The 22,278-nt window shown below is 44.6% G+C and overlaps 1 protein-coding gene across 1 annotated transcript in view; it reads left to right on the forward strand.

The window, feature by feature from the left end:
- celsr2 (cadherin, EGF LAG seven-pass G-type receptor 2) overlaps positions 1-22,278 on the forward strand; it is a 114,181-nt gene that overhangs the window by 61,028 nt on the left and 30,875 nt on the right. The window contains exons 7-11 of the mRNA XM_042342252.1: positions 2,133-2,248; positions 3,217-3,305; positions 16,983-17,140; positions 20,127-20,290; positions 20,542-20,667. Coding sequence (XP_042198186.1) covers positions 2,133-2,248; positions 3,217-3,305; positions 16,983-17,140; positions 20,127-20,290; positions 20,542-20,667 — 653 coding nt within the window. The remainder of the gene's footprint in view (positions 1-2,132; positions 2,249-3,216; positions 3,306-16,982; positions 17,141-20,126; positions 20,291-20,541; positions 20,668-22,278) is intronic.

Below are 22,278 nucleotides of genomic sequence, written 5' to 3' on the forward strand. Positions count from 1 at the left end.
GAACAGCTTGCTGTGAAAAACTTTTACCCGCACAGCAGGCGGGCAAACTGGAAATGCCCACACCACAGGAGGTGTGATGTGATATCTTGCGTTCCACAATGTGCTGGAACAAGGCATCCTAAATGAGGTATCGTATCCAGGGCTTAAGATGCTGTGGGTCTTTACCAGCCTTTCAGGGTCTCACCCAAGTGACCACATCCTCACAAGAGCCTGGACCGGCACTGCTTGACCTTATTCTCAGCTGACATCTGCATCCAAGCCTATTCCAGTGAGGGTCACTAGATCGTGATTTAAAGGACTCTGTAACTTTTGGTCGATTCCCTTACCTTAACTAACCCCTGGAGGCCATTCGCTGGGACCGTCCCATCACACCGACTTCACTCATCCGCTAAGCAGTCAGGAGTGCCCGGCCTGTTGCTTGCTCTTGCGTACAGGATCCTCGTTGAATGCCCACTACATGCAGCTATCTGACTATAAGGGAGAGGACGTAAAGATACTGTCATGTAGCTGTCTGGAAACAAGAGGATGAGGAAAATACCTCAGTGCTGAGCTGATACCTGTGCCCAACAATAATACTGGGGTAGCGGGTGACTACATTTTACAATACAATCCTGTGAACTGCTTAATCCATGACTGTTGAGCAATATTCCAATAAATCGTAAGTCACTGTGAGTTGCACAAGATTATTTTAACGCAGTATCACAAATAACCAGAGGGTATAATGTTTTTTTTTAGCAGCTGGAGGAGTTAAAGCTGTAGTTTGATATTTTCTTTCATTTATTTCTTATTTGAAAAGAAGAGCAGTTTGCACGTGCGGTTTACTGATTTTACGCCCCTCACTCTAACCCTCGCCCTCCCCTCCTCACTCTTCCCACAGCATTAAAAAAAATCTAAAAGCTTGTTCAGCGAAATTATGTTGCTTGATTTTGGCAAGATCAGCCAGGCGCAAAATTAGCTGAAATTGTTCCCGGGTTAGTGCTGCTGGGAGTCCCACAGATATGTGAGAGAACATCTTTCTTCAAGCAGTTTTCAGCAGTCTGTTTAGAGTTAGTCCTCTGCGAGACGGATCGATCTCGCCAACTGGAACCACAGATTGAAATTAATATCAGCGCTTGGGGAGGGGGAGTGTTGGTATCATAATTAAGACGATTCAATATGACTGACATTTCTCTTTTCTGTTGGAGCGGTAACCTTCAATAATGAATAATAATAATTTAGTCACTTCAATCCACCACCGGTTGTGGGACACTGCTGTCCGCAATTGGCTGCCGCGTTTCGCCCACAAAATATACAGTCAGTTCGCTTTACCGTATAGTCTGTGAAGTTCTTTGCGTCGTCTTGAAGACGTGATAAGGCGCTGTATGAAATGCAAGGATTATTATTATTTTTATTTCAGCCTTTGCATTGCTTTGATGCGATTTTGTGATCGTGCAAAAGAGAATTCCAATATTACATTTTAAGAACCGTTAACAAATGGCGTGAATGTTGCTGATATTTTTAACATCCTAATGGGATTCCTCAATAAGGAAGTCAAACAGGGACTTGTGTGCCGGTGTGTGAGACGAGTCTGACTTCTGATTCTGGAGGCGAGAGCGCTACCAACTCTGACACTTGTCCCCTAAGTGTCAGTGTAATCAGTTTAATCGCAAAATAATTCCAAGCACTTTTGCCTTGGGTTATGCAGCTGCCTTGTTATGTTTTTTTTTGCAAAAAGAAGACTCCAAATTCCACCTAGCCTTTGCCTGTTGCACCATTTTGCCTTAAGTTTTAAGGTGGCTTGGAAACACAGTAAATTCTTCCGTTAGGTTGGAACTCGGAAGCAGGTGTTTATAAGAACTGCAATGGCCTTCCAATTAGAGGCAATCTTATTTGAATGCAAAGCAGTCGCAGGCTAGGACCGGTGTAGTCGTCGGGTGATGGTGGTGTCTTGAATCTTATTTCAAATAGAAGCTGTGCATTTTTTTCTCAACTGTAACACATTTTCTCAGTGATTCCCAGAGCGCCAGCCAAATAAAGCAATTTATTCCCTGTTCCCTTTCTGCTGAAGTGCGAGACAACCATTGTTGGATACGGAGCATGTGCTGTTAGTGATTGTGGTAAAGGTTGCTTGACTTTTTCTTTATCTGCTGCAGGTTCGCCACCAAGAAGAAAAACGGGCTGCTCTTGTACAATGGACGTTTCAATGAGAAACATGACTTTATAGCCTTGGAAATTATTAATGAGCAGATCCACTTGACGTTTTCTGCAGGTAACTGATTATTTAATATACTAGGGCTTTGAGGTTTAATTATTACCACAGTAACGTGGTTGTGTAAAAGATTATCTTCTGCAATAAGATAGTTTGGACGCCGCCTCTATATTGTGAGAACATTTTGGATGACTTCTTGAGGGGGTTGCAGGGAAATGATTTTCCTAATTGCCGTTTGAAACCAATTCCAAATCCGTGCACCTTCTTTATTTAATGGACCTTGGTTCTCTCCGTTAACCCAGTGGATGTAGTTATTGTTTGTCATTACGTCCCCACACTCATACCGTGCAAACCATTTGGTTCTACCAGAATGTTTCCCCGTTCTGCACGCCCCATTCCTCAAGCAGGAATGCCTGGTGATCGACCCACAGAACCACACCATAAACTTTGCGCGAGTGCTATTAATATAGCTCCGTGGCGGGTCAGGAGAGCCTTGCGTTGCGTGGGACCATAATCTCAGTGTCGTCTCCAGAGAGGAGAGTGCGAAATCCACCTGAAATTGAATGACAGGCAAATGTTTTTCCCTTATCTCTGCTCAGCGGGCTCCGCCATGCTTAATGTCTCTCGCCCTGCTGCCCCACCATCAGCGCTCGGCCCTTCAGCCTTTCTGCCCCCATCCATTGGAACTCCATCTCACAGTCCCTTCGCCTCAATCCCTCCCTTGCTTCGTTCAAAGCCCATCTCAAGACCCTCCTTTTCGACCACACCTTCAGTCACCCTCCTACCCCGTTCCCTCCCACCCTCTCCACCCTTCCTGATCACACCCCCAACTGCTCGGGTCCAAACCGTTGACTGTTCAGTACCTTGGGACTTCCTCCCGACGCGAAAGGCACTGTCAAAGTAAATCGTTGCTGATCATGTTGTTTTGAATCAAATCTGCGCAGAAATGGTAAAGGTGGGCATCGCTGTATTGTAAACATCGGACTATGAAACCGTTTATTAACTGTAGCCCTTCCTGTCTGTCCCAGGAGAGTCGAGAACAATGGTAACCCCTTACATCCCAGGAGGAGTGAGCGACGGGCAGTGGCACACAGTACAGCTTCACTACTATAACAAGGTTTGGAAAGCTTTAAATAAGTAAGGGGGCAATAATGCGGCAGTGTAATGGGGTAGAAATCGTTGACATTGAATTGACAATTTGCCAACAGCACCAAGGATCTGAAATATACCCCTCCCTGGTCCCTCCCAGGTCCAAACCCTGACTGCCCAGCGCCTTGGGACGTCCTTCCGATGTGAAAGGTGCTATACAAATGTAATTGTATTGTATACCTGTTGAAGTATGTGGTGTAATAGTTGGGCTGGTGGTGAGGGAGGGGTGCGGGGGATGCTATCCTTGGATTTTCTTAGTTGCTGACATTAAAAGTCCAATTGATTTCTTTATAATTTATTCATTGCGTTAATGGATTCCAAAGATCTATCGGGGGACAAGCTGTTGTTCCTTTTCTGTCTCTTTGTTAAGTAATATTTTTTTTTGCCGCTTTAGTGTATGGCTTTGGGGGTGGTTCCTTCACTGCTGTTGTTCTGTCGTGTCATTTCCAGTACATTTTTAATAGCTTTTTAAACAAAGATTTGCAAAGATCATATTTGTGATATGATCCAATAACTCTCGAGTTTCACTGTTTTTTTCTGAAAATCATTTCCCACATTATCTGGGTCATACATTGCAGTGATTTCCTACGGGGATTCCTTAACAAGAAATCCAAAAAATAATTGCTCTGCAACTCGCAGGAACTCTATTCCGATGTGGTCAACTTTAGACAAGACTTCCTCACTGAGGAATCCAGCCAGAAATCTCAGCGTATCGGACCCCCAGTGTGTTACAGGCGGAATTAGGAAATCAGAAGACATCAGCACTCTTCACCTGCTGCCTTCTGTATCTTGCATTATGAGGTTAACCCATGTCCTTCCATGTAATTGCTTGCCTGCCTGCTACAGGCTTAGCGAGCAAAGCAATGGTGCCAAACTTTTTTTTGCCTCTCGCCTACCCTCGGCATGTGAGGTATGTGAATCTGAATCCTTTCACATGCTGCTCGAGGATTGTATTTCTTTGCTATTAAGCTGGGACACACAGAGCAGGATTTCATATTTCATAAGGTCTGAACCGGCCGTCTTCGTGACCAAACAGTGAATTGTTTTCGCGCGGTCTTTTTTGATTTGGTTTCTGCCTCTCTCGGAAGTCGTTGTGGGTGAAATTTGAAAATGGCCTTTCTCTAGGTATATGTTTTCCTGGCGCCGGTTGTAATTTAATACGCCTTGAGCTTCGTCCCACTGAAATATCTCAAAGCGGTTTGTATATTGGCTTTGAGGCAAATGGGCAGCTAATCCCCGTCAACTAAGTCCTGCAGATAGCGATGAGACGAAAGACTAGTCGTTTCCTATTATTTTGGATGAGGGAGGAATATTGGTAAGGGTACCAGGAGAACGCCCTTTGAAGTAGTGCCATGGGATTTTGAGCTGGATTGGAATGAGCTGCAGTGTTCCCTTTCCTCGGCGGACAATAATAATAATCCTTGCATTTGATATAGTGCCTTATCACATCTTCGAGACAATACTGAGATACTGGCTGGTACCAGTTGCCTGTGCATTTGTACTCTTAACAAAATCTAAAAGTACATCCCGCCATGTGAAAATTACAATTTCAAAGCCTCTTTACAAACACCTCTTTGTAAAATGCTTTCACAAGACCCAGCCTATATATAACAAGCCACAAAGGAGCCGAACAGCCCTGAGACAACTTTGTTCTTCCTGGGAATATTTGACTTCTCGGAAGCGATGCTCTTTAACTTAATTTCCAATTTCCCTCACCCGAAGTGATGCAAATTCTGTGCAAAATACAGCAGACCTGTCTTAAAGTAATGGCATCCTTAACAACAACTCAAATTTATATAGACCCGTCATGCAGGGTGACACCACAACGACAACAAATTACAGTTGTATAGCGTCTTTCATGTGGGAAGTCGTCCCTTTCCCTTAGGGACAGAACAAAAAACACAGCTGATTTCCTTGAAGGGATTAAACGCCCAGAGCGCTTGGGATAACGTCCACCTGAATAGGCAGCGCTTTAGTTAACGTCTCAAGACTTGTATCTCATCGCAGGTGTTTAATCAGCTGTGTTTTTTGTTCTGTAATTTGTTGTCGTTGTGGTGTCCTCTGAAGGACGGCATGCACAATAATGCAACGCTCCCGCAGCATTGTATTGGATTGTCCGTTTAAACTGTCGCGCTCCAAATCCCACTGTGGAGCTTGAACCCACAATCTTCTGACTCAGAGGTAGGAGGGAGTGCAACCAACTGAGTCAATCTGACGCCTATCAAATTGTGGCATGAAAATTGCAGTGTTTAATGGGTAATTATCACATCAGGATCTGTTAAACATTGCAATTTACGCTCATTGGTGTATGTGTGTGTTGGTGGGGGGTGGGGTGTTGGGGGGAGATAGGTTACCACAGGGACGCTGGCAAGTTATAGGTTTATTTAATTTTAACACATATCGTGATGTAATTATGGCAGCAATTTGCATGTTGGTCACTTGACTCCTGATCTCATGACCCTGATCCTTCCTCCTCCCTGTGATCCAGACAGGATTTAGAAAAGGCGAAGAGCTAGGAAATGAGGAAAATTTGCACTAACAATAAAAACTGCGACAGACTGAGAGAAAGTGATCATGGAGGCACTGAAGGGAGGAATAACACTGAAAGGAGGATAGGGAAACACAAAGAGCGGGAAGTTGAAAAGAACAGGGGTGGGGGGAGGGTGAAGCAAACTGGGACGAGTCCAAAAATACATAGCGTTGGAAAAAGTAAGGAATCTGGTGGATAAATAAAAGAGGACAGGTAAAGAGAGAGAGAGAGAGAGAGAGAGAGAGCGAGAGAGAGAGATAAATGGGGTTTGAGAAACCAAGAACAATAAAAGATTTTTTGTTAAATTAGATTTAAATTTTTAAAAGGACATAACAAGATTAGCTTGGATGAACAAGGCTCTTTGACTCATCTGATCTCATCTCTCCAACATACCCATCACAGCACTAAGCTACTTTTTAAATGAGTCAGATCAGTGTTTCCCGATCTCAACCACCCTTGCCAGTAACCTGTTCCAGCCGTTAATTACTGAGAGAAAATGGAACGGTGAATGGAACTTGGCCCGAACTAGTCAATAAACAAGCTGTTGTAATTTTTAAGAGCGTTTTTAGGTACAGACCAAATAGCTAATTTTCCCTAATGGACTAAATACCAACGATGAGCCCCAACTTTTGTCAGGGGTTTAGGGTAAAGGGACGTTGATATGAAATGGTGTATGTTTGAACTCAAAACAAAAATGAAATTTCAAGTAAATCTCCTATAACCTGAAGAAAAAAGTATTCGAACAAAATCTCATGCAGAAGAACAGGCAAGTTCAAAGCCGTTGTAATTAATTTGGTGGGGACTGGCTGTGACGGCTAACCCTGTGAAGTAATTTAAAAGGAAAACGAGCCTTAATTTTCTTCCGAGATGCGAATCTACTATCCGTCAAATGTTCCTGAGGCTTGACAGGTGAGGGCTTTTTTTTCCATTTCAAAAAGCAATCTGGGACACGGTGTGCTATTAAAATTAACTTGCACCAACAAGCCTGAAGTACACTGCAGCATCTTTATTACACAGAAATAATCTCGTCGATAGGGTTACACGGACTTGTGACTGATTCAAAGGCGCTGAAAGGTTTCGGTTCAACAGCTTAAAAAATTGGCAAACGCCACGCCATCCGATCGATGAATCGAAGACTTGTTTTAAAATATAATTGACATTTTTTTTTAAAAAAAGGGGAACAGGATGAGCAGTTAGCTTGCTATTTCTTTGTCATTGCGATCTGGGTTTCAATTCAGCTCGTATGCGTAGGATCAAAGTCTCTCTCTTTGTGCCAAAAGGAAGTGAAATAAATTTGTTTGGTTGCAACCCACCTTTTTTTGCAGGCATGAGCTGCTGGCTTCACTGTCTAGAATTTAACACCTGATGGAAATCAAGACTCACACTGAATAAGAATGTCACAAGTGCAGTTGGCAGTGTAATTCTCTCGAGGTGAAAAGGAGTTTCGTGAGTGTAAATAGTCTAGAACTGACAGCTGAATACTGTACTGCAATATCTGAAGTCTCTTTTTTATTATTGGCACATTAAAGAAAGAAAAAGGAGCCCCATAGGTTAGAATAATAGCTGCCAAACAACAACTCTATTGTGAGCAAAGAGACAAATCTGCGTTGAACACAAAGGAAAAGTATGCGGGCCGTTATTATTAGATAAAGCTACCAGGGCAGTCCAGCGGTGCAGTCAATTAGTGCCTCACCCACTGAGCCACGGAGTTCATCAGTTCAGAGGACCACAAGTTCATTCTTGCAATTTCCCACCGAGTTAAGCCGGGACGCAGAGGGCGAGCTACGGAGTCTCCACGACTGTTTGTGGGGCACTGCTGTGCGCAATTGTCAGCCGCGTTTCGCCCACAAGATGTACAGTCAATTCACTTTATAGTATATTCTGTGAAGTGCTTTGAGACAGCGTGATAAGGCGCTATATCAAATGCAAGGATTATTATTGTTATTAATATTTATAGTATAGAACAGGGCTGTATAATTCATATCCCACCATGCTATTCCAATGAACTGGCTCCCATCGGTTTGATTTAATACAAAGAGAGAAGGAAAGAGCAGCTATATTCTTCATCAATGCAAGTCTTGAATTATAATATCGTAATAATCCTTGCATTTGATATCCTTGCGTTCCTCGACAAAATCCACAGTCACTACACTTTGAGACAGCCTGGAACTTGGCTTAACCTAGTTGGAAGGACTACACCTCCGTCAGTGCAGAACTCCCTCCAGCACCAACTGACGCTATGATTGGGCCGACATTATCATTACAACAACAGAGTCTCGGAGCGCTTAACGCAGGCAAGCACACAGCTCCAAAGAACTCTTCCTAAACGTGTGTCATTCAGCCTTGGCCCAGCTGTTGTTTTGCATAAAGTCAGGTATTTTTCCCTCCCACCTGCTCGTTTCCACCGTTGGAAAAACAAGGCCTCCTCAGGGATGTGGGGGCTGCACGGGTGAAGAGGCCATTGGCAATGAAAGGAAAATGACGAACGCCGTAGGAAATCACACACAATGAGCACCCAGTGTGAGTGTGGGAGGGGAGGGGAGAGGAGGGTGTAATATTACAGCAACATGTTCTGACAGACGACGTCAAATAATTTCCTCACTTGTTGTTTGCAGCAGCTTTCTCTCCTCATCTCCTGTTGACAGCAAATCCAGAGGTTGGCTGGGCTGTGTTTCCAGAGCTGATCACTTACCTTATCCCAAGTGGCCAGCCTTCATGCGTGAGCCTGGGATCATTAACCATAGGATGTCTACACAATAATAATCCTTGCATTTGATATAGCGCCTTATCAAATCTTCGCGACGTCTCAAAGAGCTTCACAGAATATACTGTAAAGTGGATAGATTGTGTGTGTTGTGGGTGAAAGCCAGTTGGCACAGCAAGACACAAGACACCTTTCCAGGAGAGGTCATTATATGAGCAGGAATGCTGGTGAATTTTTTTTTCCCCCCTTGAGTTTGTGGTGGTGGAAGCACTTCTGCCTCCTACAGCTGGATGAGATTTGTTTACCCACAAAATACGCAGCCACTACACTTTACAGTATATTCTGTGAAGCGCTTTGAGACCGCTCAACAACGCGATAAGGGGCTATATCAAACGCAAGGATTATTATTATTACAATTATGAAATGCTCGACCTGAGATCTTCCTGATCGTAGGGATGGGGCCATCAGCTGGTGTTTTTTTTTATTTTTAATTCTTTTTGCTAAAATCTTCAAATTGCATTCGGTTCATTCACTTTTTGGTTGTCAGCCCGGCTCAGTTGGTAGCACTCTGGTCTCTTAAGTCAGAACATTGCGGGTTGAAGCTGTCGGAGGTGCCGTCCTTGGGATGAGACGTTAATCAGAGGTCCCATATGCCTGTTCAGGTGGACTTGAAGGAAGCATGGCGCTCATCAAAAAGAGAAGAGAGTTTCTTCCGGTTTCACTTCATGCCTGTTTGTGAGACATTGCTGTGTCCAAATTGGCTGCTGCGATGGTCTATCAATAGGCAGTCACTAGATTTTACAGTAAATTCCTCTAAACTGCTTTGAGATGTTTCAACTCCGTGATTTTGTTGTGTGCCACTGCAGGATTCAATAACAACTTTTGAGAGAGAAGTAGATAGCTATTTGGGGAGGACAGGACTGCAGGGCTATGGAAAGAAAGTGGGTCAGTGGGATTGAGTTGGATTGCTCTTTTAGGAGCCGGTACAGACGCGATGGGCCGAATGGCCCCTTTCTTTGCTGCGTGATTCTATGATTCTATGAAATGCCACTTAGAGCAGATAAAAGCTTTCTCAGTGGGCAATAAATCGGAAAGATGATTTTTGATAGTGTTGAATTACAGCACCGATTGATACTGGCTCTTACGAAAAATGGAGCGTTGGCAGGATTTTTATTATGAAACAAAATGGTAAAGCGTGATTGTGTAGTATGATTGCTGGGGACATTGCAAATTGGCTGCGGATTAAATCAAGGACCCTATTAACAAGCCATACGTCTTTGGCGAAATACTGTTGAGCCAACAGTAAGGGATCTTCTGAAAGGGATTCTGATGTGAATAAAGGGCCAAACGGGCTGAAACTCCCATGAATTGAAGAAACCATGGCAACGCAAGCAAAGTGTCCGTTCCCCTCCTCGCACAGCTGGATGGGTCACAGCTTGTTGTCGATCCCTTTTTTCACTCTTTCCTTCCTCCCACCCCCGCCCCCTTCTCCCCCACCCCCCCACCGCAACACACACCCGATCCCCACCCTCTTTCTTACCCACAGCGCCTCCGAATAGGTATCAATTGTCCCCTGATCATTGCTCTCACGTGACACAAGCTTGTTACCTGGTGCCGATGCTACAATAACACACTTGTTGTGGCTGATCCGTGCACAGGCCACGCTTGAAAGAAGGTTTTCAGTCTGTCCCTCTGAAGACTCGATGAAAACAGCAGTCGCTCGTAGCGACAAGAGATGGGACATTCCTCCCCACCCCCATCCCCCCAAAGGCCTGTGTCAGCTTGACAAGAGCTGTCACCGGGCCAGCCAAGCCCTAATTCCAAGGATCCGATTAATTAAATCACTGACATATCTGATTAACATTCCACTCCAATCATGAAAGTCTCTCTCGGTGGATTGTGGTGTTATTTTTGGGTTCGGCATCCTGATCTTTCTAATACGTGCGATGATCAAAGAGCTAATTAACTGTTTTTATTCACAAGCGCCTGTGCTCGGACCTTCCGACAGAGCGAATGGTTAATAGACTTCCTTGCTGGTTCCGTGCGTGCATTCCTTTCAACGTTTATCGTGAAGCATTCACCCACAGAACCCACGGTCACTGCACTCTACAGCAAACCCTGTCAAGTACCTTGAAATGTGCTCTTGACGTGAAAGCCACTAGATCAAACGGGGGCTTTTTATTATCATAATTATGGCAGGAATGCATTGCCGCTCTCAGGAAGATGCTTTGACAGCTAAGATGCGAGATACGTTGTAGAATGATATGATGTGGATGCTTTTGCATTGCGGTTATGTGGGTGAGAGGTAAGACACGGGGAGAGAGGTAAATCGGACCGATAAGGGCACTTGGGTAGGCCTGTTGGTGCTGCCAGTATCGTGAAGCTGCCATCATTATGTGCGCACATTCCCGTTATACAGACAACATGGCAGGTCCGCTATTCTTTATAGTGGGCAGTGTCAGATACAGGCCAGCGATTCCGACTGGCTTGTGGTTCCACGGATACAGTTCCTGTTTGGGGGGGAACAGATTATTATTCAGTTCCGTGTCGAGGCACCGAGCTATTCGAACGTGGAGGCGTTGCAGTTGAGATTGATCCTGATTTTATCTTCCAGCTTCTGTCAATCAGTTTTATGGAATTGCTTTGAGAAAGCGTCTTCGTGACAAGAAAGGTGCAGTACGAATGTAAATTGCGTTCTAGTTGATCTCTCCCAATCCCCTCGCAGAAGGGCAACTATTCAGCAGAGTTCATTATATAGTGTCCGTGAGTTGGAAACCCTTCCCCCCCACCCCATGCTTTTTAGCACTGAAGCCAGCAGCACTAGCTTTTATCTGTGTGACTAAGATGCCGGCTGAGTTGCTCTCTGTAGGAAAGGCAGAGCCGCTGAGTCTCACTCGCTGTTTATCTTTCTGTAATACCTGTCGATTTTTTATAGAAAAAGTTTGATGAGCGAGTTGCTAATGTCCTTGTTGTCGGAGGAGGCTACACTGGGCTCCTGCGGCTGACAGTGCCAAGGCGATGAATGAACCCCACACTGAGGCACTGACAAGCCTGCTCAGAAGCGCCTTGCGTTAATTAATATAAGTTTTGCCTGCCTCACAAGGCGCTGGAATAACATCCACATCTCACATTGTTTTCGCTGCGCTGATCACGTTGTGACTGCCAGAATTGATTTTGTGTCTCCTCAGCGTAGCGTCTGTTTATCGTAGCGAAATGCGGATCTCTGGAGTGAAACTCTGGGATAATTGGCAACTGCACCTCGCTTTCTGAAGCCACCCTCATTAGAAGGAAAGCATCTCATGCGCACAAGTTCCTGCGTAAGGCAGGGACATGCTTCTCACGTATTTGGCTACCAGATATAACGTGCCACAGTCTTGACAAAAAGCCTGGAATCAAGTTACTAAGAAAGTCCTGGTGCATTTTAAGTGTCCCCTCCTCCCTTCGTCCTCTGCTCTCCCCTTCCTCTCTCTCCCCCACCCCCCCACCCCTCACCTTCTACCCTCCCCCCGGATTTAATTTCCATGGCTTTCTGAGCGCAGATAATAAAATGAATTTTTCCCGGATTATCATTTCCATTCAATTGGCCTTTGTTTGGACTGAAAAACATTTGGTTTGCTCGGTTGCTGTTGGAGTCCAGGGCCAGCCACTGAAAGGATGATCTGATAGGGGAAGAATGCTTTTGTCCGCAGGGGGTTTGGCTAGTGTTGCAAGGGGGAACCTGGGGGAAGAAGGAAGAAGGATCTGGGGGGGGAGGGCAGGGGGAAAACAAAGGAGTCTAGAAAGATCAGACCCACAGACTTTGAACTGTTCAAATCTCCTCGCAGGCTTTCTAGGGTATCCCCTTGTGCGGTGAAGCTGAGCAGTACGTTTCCTATTCCTGTGGACGTTTAAAGGAGCACCTTCGTCAGAATAAACTTATCGGGCAACGCGTCAATTTCATCAATACCCGTCATTGTTGAAACGCCTCGAAGCGCTTTGAGCCATTTACTCGTTAAGTGGCGCGACCGTGTGTGATTTGTGGGTAAACACGGCAGCCAATTTGCGCATAGCAATTGCACCATAAGCAGTCTTAAGAAGCGATCGATCAATTTTTTTTACCCGAGGGCCATTTTTGGCCAGGACCGGGGTGGGGGGTGGAATCTCTTGACTTTTTGAACGGGCTGAAGGGAACTTTAACGTCTGCCTGAACAGGCAGATGGATGGGGCCTCAGTTTAAAGTCACATCCGAAGTGACCGAAGGGGTTGATGCCACGAAAGGAATTAACGTACAGTTATAATGTTACTTTAAGAAGAGAATATTCTAACACATGTATTTTCGGAAGCTGTGCCATAGACTCCTTGTATCACAGAGGATTGGGAGAGGTGTGCGGAGCTGGCAGCTCTTATGGAGAATAGTCCAACACAGGTAACCGCTGAAAAGAGGTGTTAAGATCCCTTAAAGCTCTGCAGTTTATCCAGTCGAACAGCTGAGCCAGGCAGGTCTCATATGTATGCTGATAGTCAGATAATCATAGCAGTTCAACGTGTGACTAAAGTGAGCTAGAATGCGAGAGAGAGGGAGAGAGAGAGGCCTTACTGTAAAGGTGTGCGTGGATGACTGCCGAGGCCAGGGTCAATCAATCTGGCTGGGGCTGTGAGCAAACACGTACCCATTGAAATAGCCTGCTCACACACTCGCTTGTGATGACTCACGATGTGAGTAATGGCCACTTGGAACAAGATAGTGGAGGGTGACCAGTTGGCGTCCGTGGAATTCAAACCCCAAGGAGGAGATAACAAAGGAGTCGAGACGCCTTCGGTAGGGGAGGGGAAGTCGGAGGAAAGAATCGGAGAGGGCGAGAGAAAAACAAATGAATCGTACTCTCAAATCATAACACGATTACAGATTTATATTCCCGGCGAATCCAGCGGACGGTAAAAGGGAACAAACGAGATGACAAAATAGCTCAGGGCGAAGACCTCAAAAAACACCGAAGCGCGAAGAAACCGCAAAGGACAGATGCAGCGGGACAGTGTCACGCACGGCCGATCGTCTTGTCGAAGGGGAAGATAAGGATAGCATTATTGAGTTATGATTGCAGGGCTCCTCCAGGCGAGGCGTGTGATCCGTAAAGTCAACATTTCAAACTGGAATATATTTTTCTTGACAAGGGGTAAAAACACACACGCGCACAGAGAAAAAGCTGAAAGATAAACTCTCTCTGTGATGAATAGTTCTTTTGTACGCAAGTGCACAACCGTTTGTTGAGACAGCCTTCAACCCTGTTTCTGCTTCCGACTCCGCGGGACTCCCCCCACCATCCCCACCCGTATTTCGGGGTCGAGGGGGAAAGAAAACATTCGTCAAACGTTATATTTGAAAGTGGGGATGATGCTTCGCGTCTATGGCTTTGCAAACACAAACACGTAGCTTTCCTCCTTCCCCCAAGCTTTGCCTAAGCTTTATGTTTAGAAACAGCAACCCTTTGAGTTAAAATCCGCTGCTCAATATGTACATCTATTTATAAGATGCATAGAATTGCTCGGAACGGGAACAAGCGAAACCATCATTTGTGCAGATGCCGTGGCATGAAATGTGTGCAAATCTGCAGAGAGCATTGAGGACTGAAAGGGTTGACTGACATTTGGAAGGCTTTTAAGTGTGGTGTGAAGCGGAAACGGAGTCAAGGATCTGTCTCGACAAACGGGCGCGCACTTGTGTCATTGTCGTGACCTCCGACCGTTCTTCTGCCTCCGTTTAAACTGCGCTGAACTTGAAATCGTTCAATTTCTCCAGAGATCACTCGTCACGTTAAACGACATTGTCGTTGGCTGACGAGGTGAAATTCTATGGGGAGAAACTGCTCTCTCGTCTTCCTTCTTCCCCTGCCAGTTGGGACCGATTCTATTTCAAGAGCGTTCGAACGAACATTGAGGCGTTTTTTGCTCTGCCTGCACAATTCAAGCGGAAAACTATCCTGGAAAATAGAGCTAAAGCTGGTTCCCATGTGGTTTAACGGAAAAAGGTTCCCTGGTCCTGATCTCCCGCACTGTGATTCCCAAACGTTCCTGTGTTGTTATGATCAGGAAGGCTGGGGGTTGGGTGATTGACATGGGGAAGGGAAGGAAGAATTGGGCCGAAGAGAGAGGATTGTAAATTAAGACTGAGTCTCTTGCAGCATTCACTTCCACAAACACAGTCACTGCACTTTGCAGGATATCCGGTGAAGCGTTCCGAGACGACCTGAAATTATTTGTTGTTTAGTCCTGATGCTGAACAGGACTGGTTCATATCTGCAAGTGCCCCAGGCATCATACGCATCATTAGTAGCTCAACTGGCACAGGAACCAAACCCATCTGAACCGTTGCCTCCACTCAGGTGGAGGCAACCAGACTTCTTGTTGTTAACCTACCCGGTAATTTGAGTCCCGTCATGTAATCATTCCACTCCCCCCCACCACCACCCCGAGGGGTAATTCTCCACCTTTAAAGGGTGAGGCTGTGGTCAGGTTTACACCCCATTAATCTCTTTGTAATCACTTTGTGATTCACTGGAGCAGTGGGGTCCAAACACTGCCAGCTTTGCTAAGTGTCCATCAATCATTGCTCCCGTCAGTGTATAACACTGGCGCTAGAGCTCTGGTAATCTGAATGTGAAATTAAAAGTAATTCAGCTGTGTTTAGCCAGCCTCCTCTGCTACCACCCCCCACCCACACACACACACACACACCTTTGCTTCCCCTTCTCCTAACTCCAGCTCTCAGTCAACTATGTGAAGCACTTTGAGACGTCCTCCCGATATGAAAGGCATTGCCTTTACAGCGTGGATTGCAGTTGCTCATGTTTAAATCTATTCAATGGACGAAAGGAGCTGGATGATGTGTTCAGCCTCCATAAATTTGCCTTCATAAGTAAGATCAAAACAAAGTTTTGTTTTAAGAGAATTAATAAAACAAAGAGGACAGCTTTTTGTAAAATCTTCAATGACTTTCCCTGTTGTCTCATTATTTGTATTATCATTAAGCACTTACTTATAAGGACTTTGTAACTTCTCTGTAACTTTTTCTTCTGTGTATTTGTTTGGTATTGTGCGACTTCTGTTGTGGGGGAAAAAAAACAAGCCTCTCAGTGCTGTTTGGCACAGAAAGTCTGGCACCAGCGATAATATTGCCAGAGGCAAGCTGAAATTATTGTTGCTGAAATTATTATTATTAAAATAGATTGTGATAAATCTACAACTGACAATCTCGCAAATTCAGCTGGAGGTTTCCAAGAGTTTCTTTTCTTATAGGCTCGGTATTGAACTGAGATTGCCTCAACATGTTTTCCCTCCCCTGCGGAGTCTAAACCTCTCATCTGTTTGGAAGGAGTCCACTTGGGAGAGAGGTGTATTTGTGTGTCAGCCTGGCTAAGTGGTGGGTGTGTGCTGCCTTGTCAGAGATTCTGTCCTTCGGATGAGATGTTAAAACCGAGGTCCCATCTGCCTGTTCATGTGGACGCTAAAGTTCCTACGGCACCATCAGAAAAGAGAAGGGAGTTTCTCCTGGTGTCCTGGACATCATTCATCCAGATAAAAAAAACTCAGTCATTCACGTCATGGCTGTGTGCAGTATATTGCCGTACGCAAACTAACTGCTGCATTCGCCCGTAAACAAGTACCCAGTCACTCCACGTTACAGATTGTCCTATGAAGCTCTTTAAGCCATCGTTTTGACGTGAACGGCACTATGTCAAATGCAACGATTATTCTTATTTGTGAGGCATGAAATTACAGTCTCAAAAGAGGAAGCTGACGTCTTGAGACAAATCTATAAACACTGGTTACCTCTTTAACAGGATGGTCATTAATTGTCCCGGTGTTTGCCATTGATTCACAGAGAAAGTACTACATTCATTGCAATAGGTAAACAGGGAGTCAGAAACGGGCTCGCGCTCTGCCCGTCAATAGAACTGTTCACTGGGGAACTAACTGGATAAGCAGCAAGAATGGCTAAAGGCCCTGAAGAGAGAGTGAGTGAGAGAGGATTATAAATAAAGGGCGATTTAGAAAAACAGGTTGAGATAACTCGGACACGATAGCTGAATGGGCATCCTTTTTCGCTGAAATTTAGGATTTTTTTTCCCCGCTACGATCTTTCCATATCCTTGCAGAAGTGCGAAAGGTAGGAGCTAAATCCGAGCTGGTTTTTATGTTTAATTTCGATGCAAACGCTCCAAATATTCCTTTTTTGGGTTGGATAACCAGCTTATCCATAATTCATAAGCATTGCAATGCTAAGCCTATCTGGTCGGAGACTACTGAGAGCTGGTTTATAAGCTGTAGCTCAGCAAATGCGTTGAATAATGTATATGGATTTTTTTTGGTGTTATTTTTCTCGGTCAACAAGTGATTGTAACTCTCTCTCTCTCTCTCTCTCTCTCTCTCTGCAGCCTGTCATTGGGAGGTCGGGTGTCCCTCAAGGTCCATCTGAGCAAAAAGTTACCGTTGTTACTGTTGACGACTGTGATACTTCTGTGGCCCTCCACTTTGGCAGCCTCATTGGGAACTACTCCTGTTCCGCTGAAGGAACCCAGTCAGGGTCAAAAAAGTAAGTGAGAACAAACAGAGGCGTTTGCACGATTGCTGTTGCAGGCTGCTTAAGTTAAACCACTCTGCCTTGTTTAATATATCGCTATTCCCACGTACATACACACACATTGTTATTTAACAGCAACAACAACTTGCATTTATATTATCGCCTCTCACGCAGGGTAGCGGCCCAGAGCCCTTGCATAAGTGATTATTCGTAATCACTTCACAGCATTGAATAAGTGATTATTATTTAGAATATTTGCAGTAGAACATTGACTCCCAGCTCCTAATGCTGCTGTCATAGACTGAAGCAAAGTGAAACACTTACTCCAGAAATAAGATGTTACATCACCCCAGTAATCACAATTTAGCAATTTTACTATAATAGGGTTACTTTACTGTCGGGGTGGACTACTGCCTCAACCTCCAAGGTGGGTTTGAGCCCCACATCGGGACTTTGAACTCAACAGTTTGGGCCGACACTTCAGTACAGAGTTGGGGAAGCGCTGCGTTGTTAGAAGTGCTGTTCTTTGGATGGGGTGTTAAACCCAGGTCCTGTCTGCATACTCAGGTAGATGTTGACGATCCCATGGCTTCGAATGCTCCAGTGGAATAGTGGGATCTAAAGCTGTACGATATTTGTGAAGGGAAATCCTTCTGGTGTCCTGGTCAACAATCCCCTAAATAAAATTAGGCATTCACTTTATGGCTGTTTTGTGGGATATTGTAATTGGCAAATTGGTTGTGTTGTAGACCCACAAAACACGCAGACACTCCACTTTACAGTATATCCTGTGAAGTACTTTGGGACATCCTTCTGACGTGAAAGGCAGTATATCAAAAGTAAGGATTATTATTAGTATCATTATTATTATTGAAGACCATCACCAACTAGTTGAGCTAAGTGGTTTCAATCTGTGCTCGATCATTCTACCTAACATAGTTTGACAAATATGTTGTAGACCTTTACAAAAAAAATTGTAGAGGTTAACCAGGTGTTTAAATGGTGCACCTTTAAATGTGCGCTTTGTTGCATCAGGTTAATAACATGCGAATTATTGAAGCTACATTATAACCTTTGTTGCTGACACTCCTCGCCACGGCAAATTGCATTTGGAAAAAAACTTTTCAATTGCATTTAAACTCCTTGAAGTACAGCTCCAATTTGTACAGTAGCCAAGTCTCTATTGCCGAACACCTTCCTGTGCTCTCAATATGAGAAGACTGGGTCGTGTGATGGATGAGAACGTTGCCTGTTTACATCAGAACACGGGTTTAATTAAATTCATACAGCTTGGATGAAAGTCTCTTCCCTTCTTGACAGCTCTGAATCTGAATCTGCCCTTATTATAACCTGACCTTGCAGTGCAAAGACTCAAGATGTTCCATCAATTTAACCATCAAAAGCTTTGACCGGGAGGAATTCCAACAGCACGAACCACAGAAACCCCCTAATAATTTAATCCTTTGTCGACCCCAGACAAGTAAATACGCTTCCTAAGTGAAATTTTAGGAAGATAAACAATCTTTTTATTAACTAAGGACAGATTGCACTGCCGCTTTGTAACTTATTCAACAGGTCAACCTCAAAGGTCCGTAAAAGTACACAGTCAAATTCATTTTACAGTCCATTTTCTGAAGCGTTTTGAGTCTTCTCGAAGACGTGATAAAGCGCTATATCAAATGCAAGGATTATTATTATTATTATTCTCCAGCCTTTCCACTATTGACAGGCTCGGTGATGTGGTGATGATGATGATTATCTTGCATTTCATATAAGCTCCTTATCACTTTGCCAGAGCGTTACTGCATGTTGTAGCGACTTCATATAGCTGTAAACGAACGCACTTTTACAAGTGTCCATTTCCACGCAGTAATGACCCACAGATGGACATGAAGTGAATTATCATTTTTTATCTGGGGGACTATTGGTCAGGACACAGAGAGAAACTCTCTTCTCTCTTTGACTAGCGCCAGGGTATCTTTCATGTCCACCAATCACAGAAAGTTAGTCTGCAGATGCAGCAAACAATTAGGAAGGCGAACGGTAAGTTAACATTCATTATGAAAGGATTAGAGTATAAGAGTAGGGAAGTCTTGCTGCAACTGTATAGGGCCCTGGTGAGACCACACCTGGAATACTGTGTGCAGTTTTGGTCTCCTTGTTTAAGGAAGGATGTACTTGCCTTGGAGGGGGCGCAGCGTAGATTTACTGGGTTAGTACCAGAGATGAAGGGGATGAGTTACGAGGATAGGCTGACCAATTTGGGCCTATATTCTCTAGAATATAGAAGAATTAGAGGAGATCTTATAGAAACTTATAAGATCATCAAAGGGCATGATAGAGTAGATAGTGGGAGATTGTGTCCCCCGGTTGAAGAAATTAAAACCAGGGGTCACAACCTTAAAATCAGAGGTCAGCCCTTTCGCACTGAGTTGAAGAAGAACTTCTTCACTCAAAGGGGTGGTGAATGTATGGAATTCACTACCCCAAAGGACTGTTGACGCTCAGTCCTTGAACATATTCAAGACTGAGATAGATAGATTTCTTATTGCAAAAGGGATCAAGGGATATGGGGATAAGGCAGGGTCAGGTTATTAGCTGGAGTTAGATTAGAAGATCAGCCATGATTGAATGGCGGGGCAGGCTCGAAGGGCTGAATGGCCTAATCCTGCTCCTACATGTTATGTTACCTTGACAGGCACAGACATGACCTAGGTTTAACATCTCATCTGAAGGACAGCACCTACAGAAATGCAGCACAACTCACCCAGCACAGCGCTGGAGAATCAGCCTAGTCTGTGAATTCAAAGTCCCGACATGCGGCTTGAACCCACAACCAGCTGAACCAGGCTAACATGAGGTAGACACAATCCGAGCCACTGGTAAACAAAACAAATTCAAATAAAGAAAGAAACAAAAAGTTCTTATGCAAGTGAGGAGCAGATACAATAAAAAGTCAAATAGAAACAAGCTTTTTTTCCCATTTTTCATTTCTCAGATCCTTGGATTTGACGGGTCCTTTGCTTCTCGGAGGTGTCCCCAACCTACCCGAAGATTTTCCTCTGCAAAATCACGAGTTTGTGGGGTGTATGAAGAACCTGTTTATTGACAACCAGCAGATTGACATGGCTGATTTTATAGCAAATAATGGGACGGTATCAGGTAAGCCAGTGACACCGAAAATAGAAAGGATTCTTGCTCACGACACGAAAACAGGCCATTCGGCCCAACTAGTCCATGCTGGTGTTTATACTCCACACCAATCTTCACCCTTTCTAATCCCCTTTCCTATACCCCTCTGTGCCCTCCTCTCTCATATAGTCATCACTCTTGAAATGATAGAGCCAATAAGGCTGTGTTTTGCAGTCTCTATGCCTGCCTGTAATAACCGATGTAGCCATTTCTGTCTCTAGGCTGCTCAGCAAAGTGGAACTTCTGTGATTCGAACACGTGCAAGAACGGAGGGACCTGTGTGAACAGGTGGGAGACCTTCAGCTGTGAGTGTCCATTGGGCTTCGGAGGCAAGAAGTGTGAGCAAGGTATGGACGCCAGCATAGTGTGTGACATATAACAAGTGACTCCGTCACATATCCCGCTGACCTAATTCTGGAAAATATTAGGCGCAGATCGGCAAGAGCCAAGGTTTGGAGTGGGGGAGCCCAGAGTGTGCGTTGGGGTAACTGTTGGGAGTCTAGCCAGCTAAAACCACATAGCTTTCCATTGATAGCGTTGTCTGGCAAACTTTTCTGCTGTTCAGCAGGGCAAGAGTTAATACCAGAGAGAACTGAAATCATTGTAATCCAGAACATAACATCACATTTCAACACTTCTCAAAGTGAGGAACAGTACCCTTGCGCTTGCAAGACTGCAGCTGGTTTGCAAAGAGCTAAGAGACTTCCCTAAGCAACGCTCTCTCTGCAAACCCCCTTTGCTTGGCTTTGGTTACAGTGCACCTGTCTTTTTCACGACAGAGTTTGTCTCACTTGGGTTGGGGGTTGGAACGAAAAGACCCTTCAACAGAAACAAAAAATCAAACCTCTTGGAAAAATCTTCGCACCGAGGATGAGGCTAGACATTTAACTTGAGCTTTCAAATTTCGTCTGCGTTATTAGCGCCGCTTTTCAAAGCCACACAACAGCAACTTTGATCCTTCTCGGAGACTTGATGGCTCCGTTCGCAAGCTCTCGGTTTAACTGACAGACGTCAATGCAGCTGCTTTGAGGCCATCTTGAGGACTTTTGGAAAATAGAGCTGAATAAGTATCTGCGGAGTGGTCCATTATGGTCCTATCCACTTTACTCGGGTAATCGGTGTAGAATATTGCAGTCTCAGGGTGTTGTTTTTCTTGGTGTTAAAGTTGAGCTGAGTGATACTGCTACAACTAATAATAGTAATAATAACAATCCTTGCCTTTCATACAGTATCGCATCATGGCATTGAATCCTCTTCAAAGTGCTTCACTGTAAAAAGTGTAGCGACTCTATTTTGTTGGTGAGCGCGATAGCCCATTTGCACACAGCGACGTCCCACAACAACAACAACAACAACAAGATTCCATTTATAAAGCGCCTTTCACGTCAGGAGGACGTCCCAAGGCGCTGCACAGTTGGGTCATGACCTGAGCAGGGGGGAAATGGTCAGGGTGAGGGGAGGGAAGGGAGGGAGCGAGGAGTGGGGAAATGGTCAGGGTGAGGGGAGGGAAGGGAGGGAGCGAGAAGGGGGAAGAGAGTTGAGAGGGGAGCTGAAGGCTCGGTCAAAGAGAAGATCAGCCGTGAAGGGAATGACCAATTTTCTCTTTCTTGCATGTTTCAACCTTTATTTTTACACCTGATGTTTCTGAACCTACATCTAACAGAGCTATAGGAATAGTGAGATAGAAATAACTCATGTGTTGCTAAGGAGTAAGACCCTCACCTTTCCTTTGGCTAAAATAGTATCTTCCCTGCATAATGAGCAGTACCTCCAAGGAGTTTACACATTTGTAACACAATCTCGGAGATCGAATGTCCTAAATGTTGAAAGTGAAGTGACATATACATTCTTCTGGGAAAAAAAATTCCTTGGAAAGAATTTCAAAGAATTAGTTTTGCTTAAGGCTGACAAACTAGCCTCCGTCTTTCTTGTCTAGCGCTGTTCGGAATGAAGGTAAG

Source organism: Callorhinchus milii, unplaced genomic scaffold (assembly GCF_018977255.1).
Source record: "Callorhinchus milii isolate IMCB2004 unplaced genomic scaffold, IMCB_Cmil_1.0 Scaffold19, whole genome shotgun sequence".
NCBI lineage: Eukaryota > Metazoa > Chordata > Chondrichthyes > Chimaeriformes > Callorhinchidae > Callorhinchus > Callorhinchus milii.